The 21635-nt window shown below is 40.2% G+C and overlaps 1 protein-coding gene across 1 annotated transcript in view; it reads left to right on the forward strand.

The window, feature by feature from the left end:
* The window catches only part of LOC133643336 (protein MTSS 1-like), a 117480-nt gene that overhangs the window by 23955 nt on the left and 71890 nt on the right, over window positions 1-21635 (forward strand). The window contains exon 2 of the mRNA XM_062037823.1: window positions 9613-9674. Coding sequence (XP_061893807.1) covers window positions 9613-9674 — 62 coding nt within the window. The remainder of the gene's footprint in view (window positions 1-9612; window positions 9675-21635) is intronic.

Here is a 21635-nt window from a genome sequence, read left to right on the forward strand (position 1 = left end):
GTTGCAATGTTAAGATTTCATCTTTGATATATAAACTACCGTAATTTCCGGACTATAAGCCGCACCTGACTATAAGCCGCACCAGCTAAATTTAGGGGAAAATACAGATTGCTCCATATATAAGCCGCACCCGACTATAAGCCGCAGGGTTTTGATGTGTAATTAGCGTAGTATATAGGGGTTCCTGCTACCACGGAGGGGATTGTCGGGACAGAGATGACCGTTTGGGAACGCAAAGCGTCCCATTTATTAACTATAAATCTTTCAATCATTCAATCAAACTTTCACATCTTTGACATGGCGAACAGCATTCGTGCAGAGTACAAATAATACAACGGTGCAAAGTAATACAAAGTGCTCGCCTGTACGTTATCAAAATAACCAGCCTACCGGTATATGAAAAGTCAGTCTTTAATCATTGTGTCATCGTCTTCCTCCTGCGTACTAAAACCACCGAAATCCTCTTCGTCGGTGTCGGAGAAGAACAGGCCGTAAATAAGCCGCACCCTTGTATAAGCCGCAGGGACCAGAACGAGGGGAAAAAGTAGCGGCTTATAGTCCGGAAATTACGGTATCAGACTGCGTGGTCGCTAGTAGTGGGTTTCAGTAGGCCTTAACCCTAACCTGCTTGTGGTTAGAGTGTCCGCCCTGAGATCGGTAGGTTGTGAGTTCAAACCGAGTCATACCAAAGACTATAAAAAACTCAACCCTAACCATAACCCTAACCCAAACCCTAACCTGCTTGTGGTTAGAGTGTCCGCCCTGAGATCAGTAGGTTGTGAGTTCAAACCCCGGCCGAGTCATACCAAAGACTATAAAAATGGGAGCCATTACCTCCCTGCTTGGCACTCCGCATCAAGGGTTGGAATCCAACCCTAACCCCTACATCAACCCCAACCCCAACCCTAACCATAACCCTAGCCCTAACCCTAACCCTAACCTGCTTGTGGTTAGAGTGTCCTCCTTGAGATCAGTAGGTTGTGAGTTCAAACCGAGTCATACCAAAGACTATAAAAACCTCAACCCTAACCATAACCCTAACCCTAGCCCTAACCCTAACCCTAACCTGCTTGTGGTTAGAGTGTCCTCCCTGAGATCAGTAGGTTGTGAGTTCAAACCGAGTCATACCAAAGACTATAAAAACCTCAACCCTAACCATAACCCTAACCCTAACCCTAACCTGCTTGTGGTTAGAGTGTCCGCCCTGAGATCGGTAGGTTGTGAGTTCAAACCGAGTCATACCAAAGACTATAAAAACCTCAACCCTAACCATAACCCTAACCCAAACCCTAACCTGCTTGTGGTTAGAGTGTCCGCCCTGAGATCAGTAGGTTGTGGGTTCAAACCCCGGCCGAGTCATACCAAAGACTATAAAAATGGGAGCCATTACCTCCCTGCTTGGCACTCAGCATCAAGGGTTGGAATCCAACCCTAACCCCTACATCAACCCCAACCCCAACCCTAACCATAACCCTAGCCCTAACCCTAACCCTAACCTGCTTGTGGTTAGAGTGTCCTCCTTGAGATCAGTAGGTTGTGAGTTCAAACCGAGTCATACCAAAGACTATAAAAACCTCAACCCTAACCATAACCCTAACCCTAGCCCTAACCCTAACCCTAACCTGCTTGTGGTTAGAGTGTCCTCCCTGAGATCAGTAGGTTGTGAGTTCAAACCGAGTCATACCAAAGACTATAAAAACCTCAACCCTAACCATAACCCTAGCCCTAACCCTAACCTGATTGTGGTTAGAGTGTCCGCCCTGAGATCGGTAGGTTGTGAGTTCAAACCGAGTCATACCAAAGACTATAAAAACCTCAACCCTAACCATAACCCTAACCCAAACCCTAACCTGCTTGTGGTTAGAGTGTCCGCCCTGAGATCAGTAGGTTGTGAGTTCAAACCCCGGCCGAGTCATACCAAAGACTATAAAAATGGGAGCCATTACCTCCCTGCTTGGCACTCAGCATCAAGGGTTGGAATCCAACCCTAACCCCTACATCAACCCCAACCCCAACCCTAACCATAACCCTAGCCCTAACCCTAACCCTAACCTGCTTGTGGTTAGAGTGTCCTCCTTGAGATCAGTAGGTTGTGAGTTCAAACCGAGTCATACCAAAGACTATAAAAACCTCAACCCTAACCATAACCCTAACCCTAGCCCTAACCCTAACCCTAACCTGCTTGTGGTTAGAGTGTCCGCCCTGAGATCAGTAGGTTGTGAGTTCAAACCCCGGCCGAGTCATACCAAAGACTATAAAAATGGGAGCCATTACCTCCCTGCTTGGCACTCAGCATCAAGGGTTGGAATCCAACCCTAACCCCTACATCAACCCCAACCCTAACCCTAACCATAACCCTAGCCCTAACCCTAACCTGCTTGTGGTTAGAGTGTCCGCCCTGAGATCAGTAGGTTGTGAGTTCAAACCGAGTCATACCAAAGACTATAAAAACCCTAACCATAACCCTAGCCCTAACCCTAACCCTAACCTGCTTGTGGTTAGAGTGTCCGCCCTGAGATCAGTAGGTTGTGAGTTCAAACCCCGGCCGAGTCATACCAAAGACTATAAAAATGGGAGCCATTACCTCCCTGCTTGGCACTCAGCATCAAGGGTTGGAATCCAACCCTAACCCCTACATCAACCCCAACCCCAACCCTAACCATAACCCTAGCCCTAACCCTAACCCTAACCTGCTTGTGGTTAGAGTGTCCGCCCTGAGATCAGTAGGTTGTGAGTTCAAATCCCGGCCGAGTCATACCAAAGACTATAAAAATGGGAGCCATTACCTTCCTGCTTGGCACTCAGCATCAAGGGTTGGAATTGGGGGTTGAATCACCAAAAATGATTCCCGGTCATCATCCCGGGCGCGGCCACCGCTGCTGGCCACTGCTCCCCTCACCTCCCAGGGGGTGATCAAGGGTGATGGGTCAAATGCAGAGAATAATTTCGCCACACCTAGTGTGTGTGTGTGACTATCATTGGTACTTTAACCTACATTGTATTGTTTCCAGTATCTTTAATGTAGAAAATGTATCCTATGCAGCCTCCAATCTTGTAATTATGCGGACTTGCTGGAAAAAGTTTGGACACCCCTGCCTTCATCTTCTCTTTCAATCCCCCTTTTTTTCTTTCCGCCCTTCCGCCTACCGTGTGTCAAGAACAATATGGCGGATTGTCTCAGAACCTGGAAGAAGGTTGCACGGTTCAAGGAAGACTCGCCGGCTCATTTCTTCTTAACAATAAATTTGGTGGAGAACTCTTGCTGTCTTGGCACCTGGAACTCCCCGTGGAAGTGAGTGGAAATAAATGTCACAGAACCCCGCAGTCCTTCAACGCCACTCGCTCCTTTTGGAACAGCGAGTAAATCACTCCATGGTCCGCTGGCAGGCTGCTGAAGGCAGCGACTAAATAAGACCTCGCCTCCAGAGAGGTCAAGAAGGCATCCTTTTTTACTAGGAATGTGAATCTTAGGGCAACTCCCGATTTCAATTTGATTCCCATTCTCGAAGTGACGACTCCATTCAACACAATTGTTGCAAAATGCAGTATCATCTGGTCAATTAATTATAAGTAAACATTTGCAGGTTACCGGTTACAAAAACTTCTCTTGGCTACTGATGTACAGGACAGGCCAAACGTTTGGACACATCTTCTCATTTCAATGCTTTTTCTTTATTTTCATTACCATTTACATCAGACCTGGGCAAATGAAGGCCCGGGGGCCACATGCGGCCCGTTGAGCTTTTCAATCTGGCCCGCCGGACATTCCCAAATAATGTTTTTTATATCTTTAAGATGTAAAGTGTAGCTGCCATTATGATGTGCAGTGATGTTTTCTAATGACCGGAAGTCTTCAACTATTCTAAGTAGGGATGTCCGATAATGGCTTTTTGCCGATATCCGATATGCCGATATTGTCCAACTCTTTAATTACCGATACCGATATCAACCGATATATACAGTCGTGGAATTAACACATTATTATGCCTAATTTGGACAACCAGGTATGGTGAAGATGAGGTACTTTTTAAAAAAATGAATCAAATAAAATAAGATAAATAAATTAAAAACATTTTCTTGAATAAAAAAGAAAGTAAAACAATATAAAAACAGTTACATAGAAACTAGTAATTAATGAAAATTTGTAAAATTAACTGTTAAAGGTTAGTATTATTAGTGGACCAGCAGCACGCACAATCATGTGTGCTTACGGACTGTATCCCTTGCAGACTGTATTGATATATATTGATATATAATGTAGGAAGCAGAATATTAATAACAGAAAGAAACAACCCTTTTGTGTGAATGAGTGTAAATGGGGGAGGGAGGTTTTTTGGGTTAGTGCACTAATTGTAAGTGTATCTTGTGTTTTTTATGTGGATTTAATAAAAAAAAACAAAAAAAAAACAAACAAAAAAAAACGATACTGATAATAAAAAAACCGATACTGATAATTTCCGATATTACATTTTAACACATTTATCGGCCGATAATGTCGGCAGACCGATATTATCGGACATCTCTAATTCTAAGTCTTTCAATGCTTGGAATCTGCATTATATACTAGTTACTATGGTCATCTAATTTCAGAATCAGAATCAGAATAGTTTTATTGCCATTGTTTGAGAACGGGTTCACAAACTAGGAATTTTTCTTGGTGCAATCGTGCAACATAAAACACATATAACACATATTTGGTAATAAAAAGAGCTGTAACTGAGCTATCAGATAGACTTAGAAGGAATTCATAATTAGTTACTATGGTCATCTAATTAGTTACTATGGTCATCTAATTACTTACTATGGTCGCTATGAGATATCTCAGACTGTAGGTGGGGTTTTTTTCACTGGTTGTTGCATTTTGGTTGCGTTTCGGTTGATTCAATCAATCAATCAATCAATGTTTATTTATATAGCCCTAAATCACAAAAGTCTCAAAGGGCTGCACAAGCCACAACGACATCCTCGGCACAGAGCCCACACAAGGGACGTCGATGTGAATGACTATGAGAAACCTTGGAGAGGACCGTCCTTAGTGGATCTACATAACAGTGAGAGTCCAGTCCATAGTGGGGCCAGCAGGAGACCATCCCGAGCGGAGATGGTCAGTAGCGCAGAGACGTCCCCAACCGATGAACAGGCGAGCGGCCCACCCCGGGTCCCAACTCTGGACAGCCAGCACCTCATCCATGGTCACCGGAGCCGGAATAACCCGGCGAGGGGGCAAAGGAGAAAAGAAAACGGCAGATCAACTGGTCTAAAAAAGGGGGGTCTATTTAAAGGCTAGAGTATACAAATGAGTTTTAAGATGGGACTTAAATGCTTCTACTGAGGTAGCATCTCTAACTGTTACCGGGAGGGCATTCCATAGTACTGTAGATTGTAAAATATGTTGTCAATATTCAGTGTTTTATCATTCATAGTTAATATTGTAAATCCCACATTCTTTATTTTCATGCACATTCTGGGTCTCTCATTCAGTAAAAAAAAATGTCAAATTCCATTCCGTTTTTTAAGGCGGTCTGTCATAACGTTTTTAGCTTTCAATCATTACTGTGAGGTTTTGTATTCGTATTCCTAAAAATAGATATACCGGCCCCCAGACATAGCAATTCTAAACACACAAAGGATAAGATTGTTAATAATTAGAGATGTCCGATAAATGCTTTAAAATGTAATATCGGAAATTATCGGTATCGGTTTCAAAAAGTAAAATGTATGACTTTAAAACGCCGCTGTGTACACGGACGTAGGGAGAAGTACGGAGCGCCAATAAACCTTAAAGGCACTGCCTTTGCGTGCCGGCCCAGTCACATAATATCTACGGCTTTTCACACACACAAGTGAATGCAATGCATACTTGGTCAACAGTCCTACAGGTCACACTGAGGGTGGACGTATAAACAACTTTAACACTGTTACAAATATGCGCCACACTGTGAACCCACACCAAACAAGAATGACAAACACATTTCGGGAGAACATCTGCACCGTATCACAACATAAACACAACAGAACAAATACCCAGAATCCCTTGCAGCACTAACTCTTCCGGGACGCTACAAAATACACCCCCCGCTACCCCAACCACACCCCCCTAGGTTACCCCGCCCACCTCAACCTCCTCATGCTCTCTCAGGGAGAGCATGTCCCAAATTCCAAGCTGCTGTTTTGAGGCATTTTAAAAAAAATAATGCACTTTGTGACTTCAATAATAAATATGGCAGTGCCATGTTGGCATTTTTTTCCATAACTTGAGTTGATTTATTTTGGAAAACCTTGTTACATTGTTTAATGCATCCATCGGGGCATCACAACAAAATTAGGCATAATAATGTGTTCATTCCATGACTGTATATATCGGTATCGGTTGATATCGGAATCGGTAATTAAGAGTTGGACAATATCGGATATCGGCAAAAAAGCCATTATCGAACATCTCTACTAATAATGAACGATTAATTGCTTTCAGTCAATAAAACTAAATGACATATTACTTTATGTTCAAGGTTATGCATTTATGAACCCTACATTTAGACCAGCTGGCTAAAAATAAAAAATATTTATTTTAGATTTAGGGTTTTTGCAGTGTTAAAACTAAAATAAAGACACTACTAAATTGTGATGTTTAAAAGTTTTTATTTGATACCGTCAGGCGCCACGGTATTATTGTGAAGACATTGAAACGGAAATACTGCGATATCTACAATACGGTTACATCCCTGACGTTCATACACCAGTGTGGGTGGTGAAGTGTCTACTCACAACCACAGTGACTGGGATGGCAAAAGCTCGATTCGTACTAGGAACTTAAGTTTCTGCACGGCCGCTCTACCATCCGAGCCACACCTGGTAGAATACCCCAGATAACTGCAATCTACAGGACTGGAGTACAACAGTAGAATTTAGGACTTTTTGAGTGTATAACTGGACTTTTACCAAGTACGGTAGATTGTTAAATGTTTTACACAATAACTTTGACCTCATACCATCCAGACTGTTGGTGGCATATCACTGATGTTCAGTATCTTTGCATGGATATTTGGGAATACTGCATAATGCATGCTGGTGACAGTCCAAGACTGCAGTCTCCTCACATGGCTGGGTCGTCTGTAAATGGATGTTACATTCCTGGCGTTTGCAGCGAACCCTAGTAGAATGTGAAAGTTAGGTGAGAAGTAGCGAGGAACCCGAGGCAAATAAATCTCATTCTTCAGTAATCGAAGCTGGTGCCGAGTCTGTATCATTTAAAGTCAAGCTTTGCTGTGCGATAATGGTACAGTAAAAGTTCTTGTGAGCAACTTTGAATTTTGCTCAGCATTAGCATCAGCTGATAGCTGTTAGCCTTTTTCTAAACTACAGTACAGACCAAAAGTTTGGACACACCTTCTCGTTCAGTGAGTTTTCTTTATTTTCATGACTATTTACATTGTAGATTGTCACTGAAGGCATCAAATCAGTGTTTCCCACACATTCATTTATTTGTGGCGGCCCGCCACGAAAGAATTACGTCCGCCACAAATTTAAAAAAAAATAAAATAATTTTTTTTGTTTTTTTTTGTCCTTTCTAGCTTCTCAGGCAAATCATATAGTTGATGTAGATGCCCATATAGGCTGTTCAGATTTACTTTACAAAAGAGAAATGTAGGATACTTCTCTTGTTGCCTTATTTGTATTTACCCACTACTGTTTTCTGTTTATTTGTTACTGACTGTGGCAGGACACCTCTGCCTCTGTTTCACTTTATGTTGCTGGTAAATAATATGGTTGTAGTAGTAGGCTAAAGTTAAATTATTTAGTATGCACTAAAGGGGCAGAGCTTTAAGAGACATTTTAGCTTTTATATTTTATAAGATATATTTTTTGTAAGAACCACAATTAATAAATATATTTCAGTGAATAACTTATTGTTCAAATCTGTATATAAATATGTACATAAAGTGTTGTAATTATATTGTAAAATGGATGGATGGATGGACGTTTAAAACAAAACTGTTATTAATTAGTAAGTATACATTTTTTGAGCCTTTTTAGAGAAAATCATATCATTGTAGTAAATTATGCAAATTACTCGATGATGTCATGGTGACCACGCCCACAGCCACGCCCCCACCGCCACAGGTATCTTGGCAGTTTATGGGAAACACTGCAAATCTATGACACCTGTGAAGTGAAAAACATTTCAGGTGACTACCTCTTGAAGCTCATGGAGAGAATGCCAAGAGTGTGCAAAGCACTAATCAGAGCAAAGGGTGGCTATTTTGAAGAAACTAGAATATAAAACCTGTTTTCAGTTATTTCACCTTTTTTTGTTAAGTACATAACTCAAAGTTCAATCAATCAAAAGTTTATTCATAAAGCCCTAAATCACAAGTGTCTCAAAGGGCTGCACAAGCCACAACTCCTCATGTGTTCATTCCAAGTTTTAATGCCTTCAGTGACAATCTACAATGTAAATAGTCATGAAAATAAAGAAAACGCATTGAATGAGAAGGTGTCCAAACTTTTGGCCTGTACTGTATATCACACTTAAAAACTGTGTACTTATCTTGGGAATTTCTCAACCTTTATGATATAATTTTTAAGGGCTTTGGATGCCTCCATACTCCAAGCAAAGTTGTTAGAACTAAGTCCTCCAACAAACTCAAATTTCAGGATCTGACACAATAGATTGCTAACCGTTTTTAGCATTGACCAAAACCTGCATTCTTTTTATGAGCACGCCTGGCTAGCCAAAGAGCAAGGTGCCGCGTTGAGCGGTTTGTTCAGTGATAAAGGTTAAGTCTGTATTATCTTTTCGCCGACTGACCCGCAGCAGGCCCGGTAGTCAGATGAGGCAACCCGGTCTGAGAGTAGACTTATCCAAGACCTCGGCTCAGAGCTCTGGCCAAACAGCCGCCGGTATTGGAGCCTGCAGTGCAAAGCAGCCTTGGATTACATCATCAATCAACCGCTGTGAGACAAACTGGGTTTCACACTCTGAAGGGAGCGTTACGTACCAGGACAACTTCCAGCGCTCTGGACCATTACGGTCTCTCTTCCTGTTCAAAACCTGCTTTCTTTTTCTATGTCGTGAAAGCACTTCAATAGCATGTTTGCAAAGGAATTATTGTTGCATTTGGAAGACATTAGTTGATGCACGGAATAATATTAAACGCTCTGACTTAACTGTTCATCAAAATCATGTGTTGATGAAAGTTATAGGCTACATTACAACCCCCCACCCCATTTATTCGATTAATCCTCTCTGGCTGCAGCTCTAATACCCTGAAGCACAATTCTTCTCACGCTCAGCCTCTCCACATGCAATTGGGACGCTTGTAAAACATTTTTTTTTCATCATCAACCATGTCATATGCTTTTTTTTTCCCCTGATGGCATTATAACATCAGATCAACATCGATGTAATCTGGAGGACTTCAATTAAAATTGACAGTTATACCTTCTTACAACATTACTGTGACATGCAAAATCTCAGTTGTGCAAATGATATCTAATATCTGCACTAAAACAGCGGGACATGTAAATGTATAGTTGAGGTATACTGTAGTTGCCGATTGGAATATGTCTGATTTCTGAATGTAAACACCGCTGATGTTTGTGTTTCTGCAGGCCAGTTATCCCACGTGGGAGGACTTTGTCTCCAAAGGAGTCAAACTTCAGTCGCAGCTCAGGTAAGGCGATTGTGCACACACACATTCCAGCTCAAAATCACAATGGGGTGACAGACAAGGTAGACGCTGATTGGGGCAACCTGCAGCTTGCAAAATGTCTAAATGACAAATTTTTATAAACTTTTTCCTTAACAAGCTGGTCCTCGTCCTAGCGTGGGTCTTAGTAAGCATGCAAGTGGACTCTAATGAGTAGAGATGTCCGATAATATCGGCCTGCCGATATTATCGGCCGATAAATGCTTTAAAATGTAATATTGAAAATTATCGGTATGGTTTTTTTAATTATAGGTATCATTTTTAAATTTTTTTAATTATTTTTTTATTTTTATTAAATCGACATAAAAAACACAAGATACACTTGCAATTAGTGCACCAACCCAAAAAACCTCCCTCCCCCATTCACACTCATTCACACAAAAGGGTTGCTTCTTTCTGTTATTAATATTCTGCTTCCTACATTATATATCAATATATATCAATACAGTCTGCAAGGGATACAGTCCGTAAGCACACATGATTGTGCGTGCTGCTGCTCCACTAATAGTACTAACCTTTAACAGTTAATTTTACTCATTTTCATTCATTACTAGTTTCTATGTAACTGTTTTTATATTGTTTTACTTTCTTTTTTATACAAGAAAATATTTGTAATTTATTTATCTTATTTTATTTTATTAATTTTTTTAAAAAGGACCTTATCTTCACCGTACCTGGTTGTCCAAATTAGGCATAATAATGTGTTGATTCCACAACTGAATATATCGGTATCGGTTGATAACGGTGTCGGTAATTAAGAGTTGGACAATATCGGAATATCGGATATCGGCAAAAAAGCCATTATCGGACATCCCTACTAATGAGGCAACCCCTGCTGCGCTAACGCACCAAAACTATGTTACCAAATGCAAAAGACAACAGAAAGAAGAGTGAAAAACCCCAGAAAACAAGAGTTAAACGTGAGTCAGGAGCATTAATACAGTTGTTAAAGGGGAACTGTACTTTTTTTGGAATTTTGCCTATCATTCACAATCATTATGAAAGACATATCTATATATGTATGTATGTGTATATGTATTTATGTATGTATATATGTATGTGTATATACATGTGCGTATGTGTGTGTGTGTATGTGTATATATATATATATATATATATATATATATATATATATATATATATATATATATATATACTACCGTTCAAAAGTTTGGGGTCACATTGCAATGTCCTTATTTTTGAAGGAAAAGCACTGTACTTTTCAATGAAGATAACTTTAAACTAGTCTTAACTTTAAAGAAATACACTCTATACATTGCTAATGTGGTAAATGACTATTCCAGCTGCAAATGTCTGGTTTTTGGTGCAATATCTACATAGGTGTATAGAGGCCCATTTCCAGCAACTATCACTCCAGTGTTCTAATGGTACAATGTGTTTGCTCATTGGCTCAGAAGGCTAATTGATGATTAGAAAACCCTTGTGCAATCATGTTCACACATCTGAAAACAGTTTAGCTCGTTACAGAAGCTACAAAACTGACCTTCCTTTGAGCAGATTGAGTTTCTGGAGCATCACATTTGTGGGGTCAATTAAACGCTCAAAATGGCCAGAAAAAGAGAACTTTCATCTGAAACTCGACAGTCTATTCTTGTTCTTAGAAATGAAGGCTATTCCACTAAATTGTTTGGGTGACCCCAAACTTTTGAACGGTAGTGTATATACACACGTATTTTTCGGAGTATAAGTCGCTCCGGAGTATAAGTCGCACCTTCCGAAAATGCATAATAAAGAAGGAAAAAAACATATAAGTCGCACAGGAGTATAAGTCGCATTTTTTGGGGAAATTTATTTGATAAAAGCCAACACCAAGAATAGACATTTGAAAGGCAATTTCAAATAAATAAAGAATAGTGAACAACAGGCTGAATAAGTGTACGTTATATGAGGCATAAATAACCAACTGAGAAGGTGCCTGGTATGTTAACGTAACATATTATGGTAAGAGTCATTCAAATAACTATAACATATAGAACATGCTATACGTTTACCAAACAATCTGTCACTCCTAATCGCTAAATCCCATGAAATCTTATACGTCTAGTCTCTTACGTGAATGAGATCAATAATATTATTTGATATTTTACGCTAATGTGTTAATAATTTCACTCAAGTCGCTTCTGAGTATAAGTCGCACCCCCGGCCAAACTATGAAAAAAACTGCGACTTATAGTCCGAAAAATACGGTATATATATATATATATTTATATATATATATATATATCTCCATCCATCCATTTTCTACCGCTTGTCCCTTTTGGGGTCGCGGGGGGGTCGCTGGAGCCTATCTTAGCTGCATTCGGGCGGAAGGCGGGGTACACCCTGGACAAGTTGCCACCTCATCACAGGGCCAACACAGATAAACAGACAACATTCACACACTAGGGCCAATTTAGTGTTGCCACTCAACCTATCCCCAGGTGCATATATATATATATATATATATGGAGATAGTTATAAAATAATCTTGCCTTCCTTCATACTTCCCCCAAATGAGCGGTTTGGAATTTGCACAACTTGTGTTGTCACTGTTTCGGAAAAACGTCACCGGATTATGCATATATGGTGTATATGTACCCAGAGTGCTTTGCGCGCAATTGTAGTCCACGCTGCAGTCAATAAGCCGTGTTGTGGTGCAGACTGGGTGGTGCATGCACATGCATCCTCCGCTGTTGCCATTTCAAGTATTGCGATCGCAATACCAAGCAAGAAAATCGGAATTGCAAAAATCACGTTTTTTTTGCAGATCAAAAACATAGTTATTGACAGAAGTTCTTCAAATATCAACAATGCAGGATCTGTTTTTTTTGGACTTCAGTGCAAATGTCAGATGTCAACGGGCTTGGTCGCAATACTAAATGTTGAACGAGCAGAAGCCTCTCCTCCCTTCAATTATGAAACGTTGACAGATTGTTGGCCCTTTTAGAGAGAAGTAAACAAACATTTGTTTTAAATATTCATTGAAATAACCCATCCCAAACTGGTTAGATCGCTATAGTCCAACTGCTACAGTAAAATAATCATACAAAACTCTTGGTGTCCTTGTTGCAACGACATAAAAACTGACTACACACACTCGGTGTCATCTGATCTACTTGGCTTTGTTTACAAGACTGATGGGCGTGCATTTGTGTACGCTCTTGCACACACACACACATGCACACACACACATGCACACACTCATACACTCACTCATACACAGACAACAAAGTCAGACAATAGCTCCATTGATGATGATAATGATGTGGCTTCAGAGGGTTTCCAGTTGCACTGCTGAGCTGGCCTTTGAGGGCCACCGGTCTCTCATGTGGCGTTTACCAGTCAGGTGTCCAATAACTGCTTCAGAGGCAGACATAGTTGGGTTTGGGGGTGGGGAAGTCGGATTGTTGGCGGGCTGTGTGTTTATGTCTCGTGCGACTTTCTGTGATTGTGCTGCCACTGTGTTACAGTCGCTCGCTTGTACTTTTTCCTTGTTACGGAAGCATGTTTGCAAATTTAATGCGGAATGGTATGCTCTTTATGGTCATTGCACAAGTACAAGGACATTTAATTTTCACCACAAACAGACAAACATTGTACTGGAGACAGGACAGGAACGGGGATGGGTTGCCACTTACTGCGCCCAGTAAAAGGTGGGAAAAAGGTAGATGCTGGGGAAGGATGAGTAAAAAAAAAATCGAACTCAGACTGGGCTCCTGAGGGCGCACAGATTGGGGCCGAGAAAAAAAAAAGTGGTAGCCCAAAAGTACACACAAACATTTTATGCAGAAACCACAAGACTTGCAACAGGAGTGGAGTTAAGCTGCCAGCCTCTAGGGCAGGGGTGTCAAACGTACGGCCCGAGGGCCGGATCAGGCCCACACACAGGTTTCATCCGGCCCGCGGGATGAGTTTGCTAAGTATAAAAATGAACCTGAAATTTTTGAATGAAATAAACTGCTGTTCTAAATGTGTCCACTGGATGTCGCAATAGCAATTATTTGTATCTTTGTAGATGATGCTATCCATCTACATATGTAGAAAATAAACCACATGATAGTACATCATCCATCCATTTTCTATCGCTTGTCCCTTTTGGGGTTGTGGGGGGTGCATCAGTCGAGGAAAATTATCAAACTACATAAATAACATCCTGCAATTTGATTTTGATATACGTTTTTTATCGTGACATATTGAAAATTAACACCAATGAGTTGACTGATGAACATTATCACATCATTTATTCAGAAAATATAAATAACAACAAATAAAGATATAATACTATTAACCGCAACATGTAAGTGTAAAAAAAACCTCAACATTATGATTTGTACAATTTCAGAATGTACTGGTTCTAGTTTTAAACAAAGAAAATAATCTGAAGTTGTCTTTATTTTTAAGTTATCGTGCCGCAATTTTACCAGTCCGGCCCACTTGGGAGTAGATTTTTCTCCATGTGGCCCCCGATCTAAAATGAGTTTGACACCCCTGCTCTAGGGGCACTGCTGCGTTGTCCGTCATACCACGTGGGATTAAGCGTGGGTAGGGGCTATGTGTGCCTATATAGCCATGGTCCATGGTGTGTGTGTTAAGTCTGTAAAGGCCTTAGAGTCATTATGCAGGTGGTGTCAAAGGAACAGAGTTTTATCTTTCCATGTGTTGACAGGAAGGAGTTTGTTTTGTCTTCGCTGCACCGTTCTTGAGGGGAATCTTGAAGCGACGACTTTGCAAAGTCGCAGCCAGGGAAAACAATCAAAACTAAAATGGTTGTGTTTGAGAGCGAGAACCATTTTTAAACTTTTTGACTCTTCATTGTCTTCATTCTGGTCCTCAAATTCATCCTGCAGGGCAGACGGTCCGATGTTGTCCAAAATCACAAAAGAGGGCATCCACAGTTCTGCCCGCATCCTCCAATCATTTGTGGCAGCTTTGGGGTAACTTGAATGACTGCCAGCATCTTCCAATACGTCTATGCTGGGCATCGCTTACTCCAATCCGCAGAAGTCCTGTTATCATGATTCTAAATGGGTGGATATCTTCAACATCCTTGACTGAAAGGGTCGCCAGGCACGCGGCACTCCGCTTCTCCCTAAAGTCCGTAGTGTGTCCAGCATCAACCGTTCCGACAGGAACCCGGGATCTTGTCAACTATTTTTGAGATACAAGTTGATCAATTCCATTGTTTAGATTTGGAGAGCAGTGCAAAAAGAAGCAACAAGAAAGTTAAGGCAAAACAAAACCAAGAAGCAAGCAGGGCTGACACGCAGAGGGGAGGGAGTGCGACCGTCCTTGCCAAGAGCCAAGAAAGTATGCTATTATTAGTTTTGAGCCTGCTTAACACGCTACATGAAGGAGCAGAACATTTATACTTGAAAAGGAGTAGGACGAAGCAGAGCTTCGATGCATCATTGGTTCACTTTTTATGTTCAAGTGTCAGCATGCTCTACTAGGGAGAAAAAAGAATAGGGATTGTAATAATTTCAGTGATATGTGTGGTTTAGACATGGCCGACCATGTGTAAACCACATATATCACTGAAATTAGGTTTCCTCTCTCTCTGCGGTGCGATTAAAATTAAACTTTATAAAAATGTAGCTGAGGCGGGGCTAGCTTAGGGGCATCCTAGCTAGGCTATAGTGCTAGTCCATAAAAGCCGGCTATTCAATGTATCATCCTGGCCAACCTTCGTTCTCTGGCCAACAAACTGGAACATGTACGCCTTGTAAAGTCCCTCCAACAAACTGCTGGAGAAATAAAATCTGTGTTCAAAGAACTCCGGCTTATTAGTGATTCCCAGAGCCCCAAAAAAGCGTTTTCTATTGGGGCTCCAATACTCTGGAATGCCCTCCCGGTAACAGTTAGAGATGCTACCTCAGTAGAAGCATTTAAGTCCCATCTTAAAACTCATTTGTATACTCTAGCCTTTAAATAGACCCCCCTTTTTAGACCAGTTGATCTGCCGTTTCTTTTCTTTTCTGCTCTGCCCCCCTCTCCCTCGTGGAGGGGGGGGCACAGGTTCGGTGTTAGATCCACTATGGACTGGACTCTCACTATTATGTTAGATCCACTATGGACTGGACTCTCACTATTATGTTAGATCCACTATGGACTGGACTCTCACTATTATGTTAGATCCACTATGGACTGAACTCTCACTATTATGTTAGATCCACTATGGACTGGGCTCTCACACTATTATGTTAGATCCACTATGGACTGGACTCTCACAATATTATGCTGGATCAACTATGGACTGGACTCTCACACTATTATGTTAGATCCACTATGGACTGGACTCTCACACTATTATGTTAGATCCACTATGGACTGGACTCTCACTATTATGTTAGATCCACTATGGACTGGACTCTCACACTATTATGTTAGATCCACTATGGACTGGACTCTCACACTATTATGTTAGATCCACTATGGACTGGACTCTCACACTATTATGTTAGATCCACTATGGACTGGACTCTCACACTATTATGTTAGATCCACTATGGACTGGACTTTCACAATATTATGCTAGATCCACTATGGACTGGACTCTCACACTATTATGTTAGATCCACTATGTTTTTAAAATGTAGAAAAAAGGCATAAGATGCATAGGTTTAAATAAATAAATATACACTGATATAAATCAATCAATCAATCAATCAATGTTTACTGTTTATATAGCCCTAAATCACAAGTGTCTCAAAGGGCTGCACAAGCCACAAGGACATCCTCGGCTCAGATCCCACATCAGGGCAAGAAAAAACTCAACACAATGAGAAACCTTGGAGGGGACTGCAGATGTGGGACCCCCCCGGGGCGACTGGTGCAATGGACGTCGAGTGGATCTAACATAATATTGTGAGAGTCTAGTCCATAGTGGATCTAACATAATAGTGAGAGTCCAGTCCATAGTGGATCTAACATAATATTCTGAGAGTTAAGTCCATAGTGGATCTAACATAATAGTGTGAGAGTCCAGTCCATAGTGGATCTAACATAATATTCTGAGAGTTAAGTCCATAGTGGATCTAACATAATAGTGTGAGAGTCCAGTCCATAGTGGATCTAACATAATAGTGTGAGAGTCCAGTCCATAGTGGATCTAACATAATAGTGTGAGAGTCCAGTCCATAGTGGATCTAACATAATAGTGTGAGAGTCCAGTCCATAGTGGATCTAACATAATAGTGTGAGAGTCCAGTCCATAGTGGATCTAACATAATGGTGTGAGAGTCCAGTCCATAGTGGATCTAACATAATAGTGTGAGAGTCCAGTCCATAGTGGATCTAGCATAATAGTGAGTAATAGTGAGAGTCCAGTCCATAGTGGATCTAACATAATAGTGTGAGAGTCCAGTCCATAGTGGATCTAACATAATAGTGTGAGAGTCAACACATATCAATCAATCAATGTTTATTTATATAGCCCTAGATCTCGGTTCAGATCCCACATCAGGTCAAGGGAAAAACTCAACCCAGTGGGATGACAATGAGAAACCTCGGAGAGGACCGCAGATGTGGGTGACCCCCCCCCCCCTCTAGGGCGACCGGTGCAATGGACATCGAGTGGATCTAGCATAATATTGTGAAAGTCCAGTCCGTAGTGGATCTAACATAATAGTGAGAGTCCAGTCCATAGTGGATCTAGCATAATATTGTGAAAGTCCAGTCCGTAGTGGATCTAACATAATAGTGAGAGTCCAGTCCATAGTGGATCTAGCATAATATTGTGAAAGTCCAGTCCGTAGTGGATCTAACATAATAGTGAGAGTCCAGTCCAAAGTGGATCTAACATAATAGTGTGAGAGCCCAGTCCATAGTGGATCTAACATAATAGTGGGAGTCCAGTCCATAGTGGATCTAACATAATAGTGTGAGAGTCCAGTCCATAGTGGATCTAGCATAATATTGTGAAAGTCCAGTCCATAGTGGATCTAACATAATAGTGTGAGAGTCCAGTCCATAGTGGATCTAACATAATAGTGAGAGTCCAGTCCATAGTGGATCTAACATAATATTGTGAGAGTTCAGTCCATAGTGGATCTAACATAATAGTGAGAGTCCAGTCCATAGTGGATCTAACACCGAACCTGTGCCCCCCCCCCCCCCCAGAGCAGAAAAGAAAAGAAACGGCAGATCAACTGGTCTAAAAGGGGGGTCTATTTAAAGGCTAGAGTATACAAATGAGTTTTAAGATGGGACTTAAATGCTTCTACTGAGGTAGCATCTCTAACTGTTGTGGAGGGCATTCCAGAGTATTGGAGCCCCAATAGAAAACGCTTTTTTGGGGCTCTGGGAATCACTAATAAGCCGGAGTTCTTTGAACACAGATTTTATTTCTCCAGCAGTTTGTTGGAGGGACTTTACAAGGCGTACATGTTCCAGTTTGTTGGCCAGAGAACGAAGGTTGGCCAGGATGATACATTGAATAGCAGGCTTTTATGGACTAGCACTATAGCCTAGCTAGGATGCCCCTACGCTAGCCCCGCCTCAGCTACCTCTCACACCTTCCCCTGGGATCGCAGTGCAGTGGTGCGGCTGAGGTGGGCCGGAAGAGGATTCTGTTGTTCCCTGGCGTCCTCGCATGTTAACGTTTATAAAGAGCTGCTGACTGTTGCTGAACAGAAACTTGTGAGAGTACAGTGGAGCCTCGATTTGCGAACCCCTCTATTTGCGGACATTTCAGTTTACAAATTGCGCCAAATATGGCCCTTTTTGAAAACCAAGTCTCTGTGTACGAACGCTTCATTTTGTGTCCCGCTGGCAGCCATTTTGTGCTTGCTCATATTAAAGACATTGAGGCAGCCGGCTCCGTACCGCAGCAGATTTTTAATTGTGATGGGAATGGACTTTTCTGGATAAAGATGCCAAAGTAGACTTATTTCACTAGCTCTTGTTCAGCGGCGTCTCTGTCTGCTCCTTTCTCTCCTTTGCCAGTGTCAATGTAATGTCAGTGGATTTTACTTTTTAAAACGTTTATTGTTGTAGCAATATGGTTGTTAAAGGTAAGGATTTTCGTGATTACTGATCATTTGTAGGGGCACCAAAGGGACCCCTGTGTGTGCGCCTGTTGGCGGCTCAGCGCATGCAGCACAGTTTAGCTTGTGGTATTTGTTGTTTTGGCTTGTTAATAAAGAGAAAGTCGATCCATATGTTTGTTTGATAGACAGTTCTGTACAGCACTTAGCATTGTGTAACTTCAATGTGTACAAAATGTACTAAAATAGTGACTTTTTTTGAGACTGGTACCCATTATTTGTATATACATTGTTTCTTATGAAGAACTATGCTTCACTATACAAACTTTAGGTTATATGCAAAGGCAGACTGTCCATCTTTGTCAGTTTGCAGGTTTTCTCAATGGATGTTTTTTTTTTATATATAAATCATTTCTTGGTCTGGTTCCCCCTTATTTGTGTTTTTCTATGCGGAGATTCCACTCGCTACAGCTTAAGGTCGCAGAACATATTTAGCACATTTGTTCCCAGAGCAAACCTTGGAAGAAAAGCTTTCAGATATGCTGCTCCATGGTCACGGAATAACTTACAGAAGGTTACCTGAGCTGATCTCTTTGGGGGAATTTCAGGCCATTTTGAAGGATCAAGAAACTGTTTCTATGGGGCATTGTACTTGTTTTTAAGTTGTTTTTACTTAAACATTTTATACATTGTTTTGACCTATCACATGTTTTTATGTTATCATACAGTATGTCAGTCATTATTTTTATTGTTCTTATACAGTACAGGCCAAAAGTTTGGACACACTTTCTCATTTCAATGTGTTTTCTTTATTTTCATGACTATTTACATTGTAGATCAGGGGTCACCAACCTTTTTGAAACCAAGAGCTACTTCTTGGGTACTGATTAATGCGAAGGGCTACCAGTTTGATACACACTTAAATAAATTGCCAGAAATAGCCAATTTGCTCAATTTACCTTTAACTCTGTTATTATTAATAATTAATGATATTTACACTTAATTGAACGGTTTAAAAGAGGAGAAAACACGAAAAAAATGACAATTAAATTTTGAAACATAGTTTATCTTCAATTTCAACTCTTTAAAATTCAAAATTCAACCGAAAAAAAGAAGAGAAAAACTAACTAATTCGAATCTTTTTGGAAAAATTCAAAAAATAATTTATAGAACATCATTAGTAATTGTTCCTGATTAAGATTAATTTTAGAATTTTGATGATATGTTTTGAATAGGTTAAAATCCAATCTACACTTTTTTAGAATATATAACAATTTGGACCAAGCTATATTTCTAACAAAGAAAAATTATTATTTCTTCTAGATTTTCCAGAACAAAAATTTTAAAATAAATTCAAAAGACTTTGAAATAAGATTTAAATTTGATTCTACAGATTTTCTAGATTTGCCAAAATATTTTTTTAAATTTTAATCATAATAAGTTTGAAGAAATATTTCACAAATATTCTTCGTCAAAAAAACAGAAGCTAAAATGAAAAATTAAATTAAAATGTATTTATTATTCTTTACAATAAAAAAAATAAATTTACTTGAACATTAATTTAAATTGTCAGGAAAGAAGAGGAAGGAATTTAACAGGTGAAAAGGTATATGTGTTTAAAAATCCTAAAATCCTTTTTAAGGTTGTATTTTTTCTCTAAAATTGTCTTTCTGAAAGTTATAAGAGGCAAAGTAAAAAAATTAATGAATTTATTTAAACAAAAGAAGACCAAGTCTTTAAAATATTTTCTTGGATTTTCAAATTCTATTTGAGTTTTGTCTCTCTTAGAATTAAAAATGTTGGGCAAAGCGAGACCAGCTTGCTAGTAAATAAATAAAATTTTAAAAATAGAGGCAGCTCACTGGTAAGTGCTGCTATTTGAGCTATTTTTAGAACAGGCCAGCGGGCTACTAATCTGGTCCTTATGGGCTACCTGGTGCCCGTGGGCACCGCGTTGGTGACCCCTGATGTAGATTGTCACTGAAGGCATCAAATCTATGACACCATTTCAGGTGACTACCTCTTGAAGCTCATGGAGAGAATGCCAAGAGTGTGCAATGCCGTAATCAGAGCAAAGGGTGGCTATTTTGAAGAAACTAGTTATTTCACCTTTTTTTGTTAAGTACATAACTCCACATGTGTTCATTCATAGTTTTGATGTGACAATCTACAATGTAAATAGTCATGAAAATAAAGAAAAGGCATTGAATGAGAAGGTGTGTCCAAACTTTTGGCCCGTACTGTATGTATTTCTGTAACTTTGTGTTGCTGCCCTCTTGGCCAGGTCACTCTTGGAAAAGAGACTTTAATCTCAATTAGTTTTTCACCTAAATAAAGGATATTGTATGACTGATATTACTTATCTCTAAAACTAATACCTAATACTTAAATATAGGGCTAAATTGGCTTCACATCCCTGCTCTGATCCCTGCGTGCTAAGAAGCAGCTTTACGATGCCATGTACCGTACAAAGTTGTAATGACAAGCTGCATTCATAGAAAGCGTTCATGAATGAAGGCGTTATAATTGGCACCGAATCTAATTGTCCAAATCTATTAGTGGTGGGCCGCCTCAAATAAATGAAAGCATGGAAAAAAACTGCGAAGGAAAAGTCAATTAATGGCAAGGAGGAAGTGTCGGCCGTCATGCAAACGACAGTGCAGCTTGAGTCTTTGAGTAAAATGCCAGCATTTGTTTGTGACTGGGCTGCAACTTAACGATTATTTTGATAGTCGATTTGTCAACGATTATATGGTAAATGAGTTATAAATGTATAGCGCTTTTCTACCTTCAAGGTGCTCAAAGCGCTTTGACACAACTTCCACATTCACACACTGTGTTCCTAAGCACACGTGTGCTTAGGAACAATGGAGATGACTAATACATTCATAAATATTTATTTATACTGTAACTGTGCTGCTCATTTTGCTGTTACAAAAAT

Source organism: Entelurus aequoreus, linkage group LG26 (genome assembly GCF_033978785.1).
Source record: "Entelurus aequoreus isolate RoL-2023_Sb linkage group LG26, RoL_Eaeq_v1.1, whole genome shotgun sequence".
NCBI classification, from domain to species: Eukaryota; Metazoa; Chordata; class Actinopteri; order Syngnathiformes; family Syngnathidae; genus Entelurus; species Entelurus aequoreus.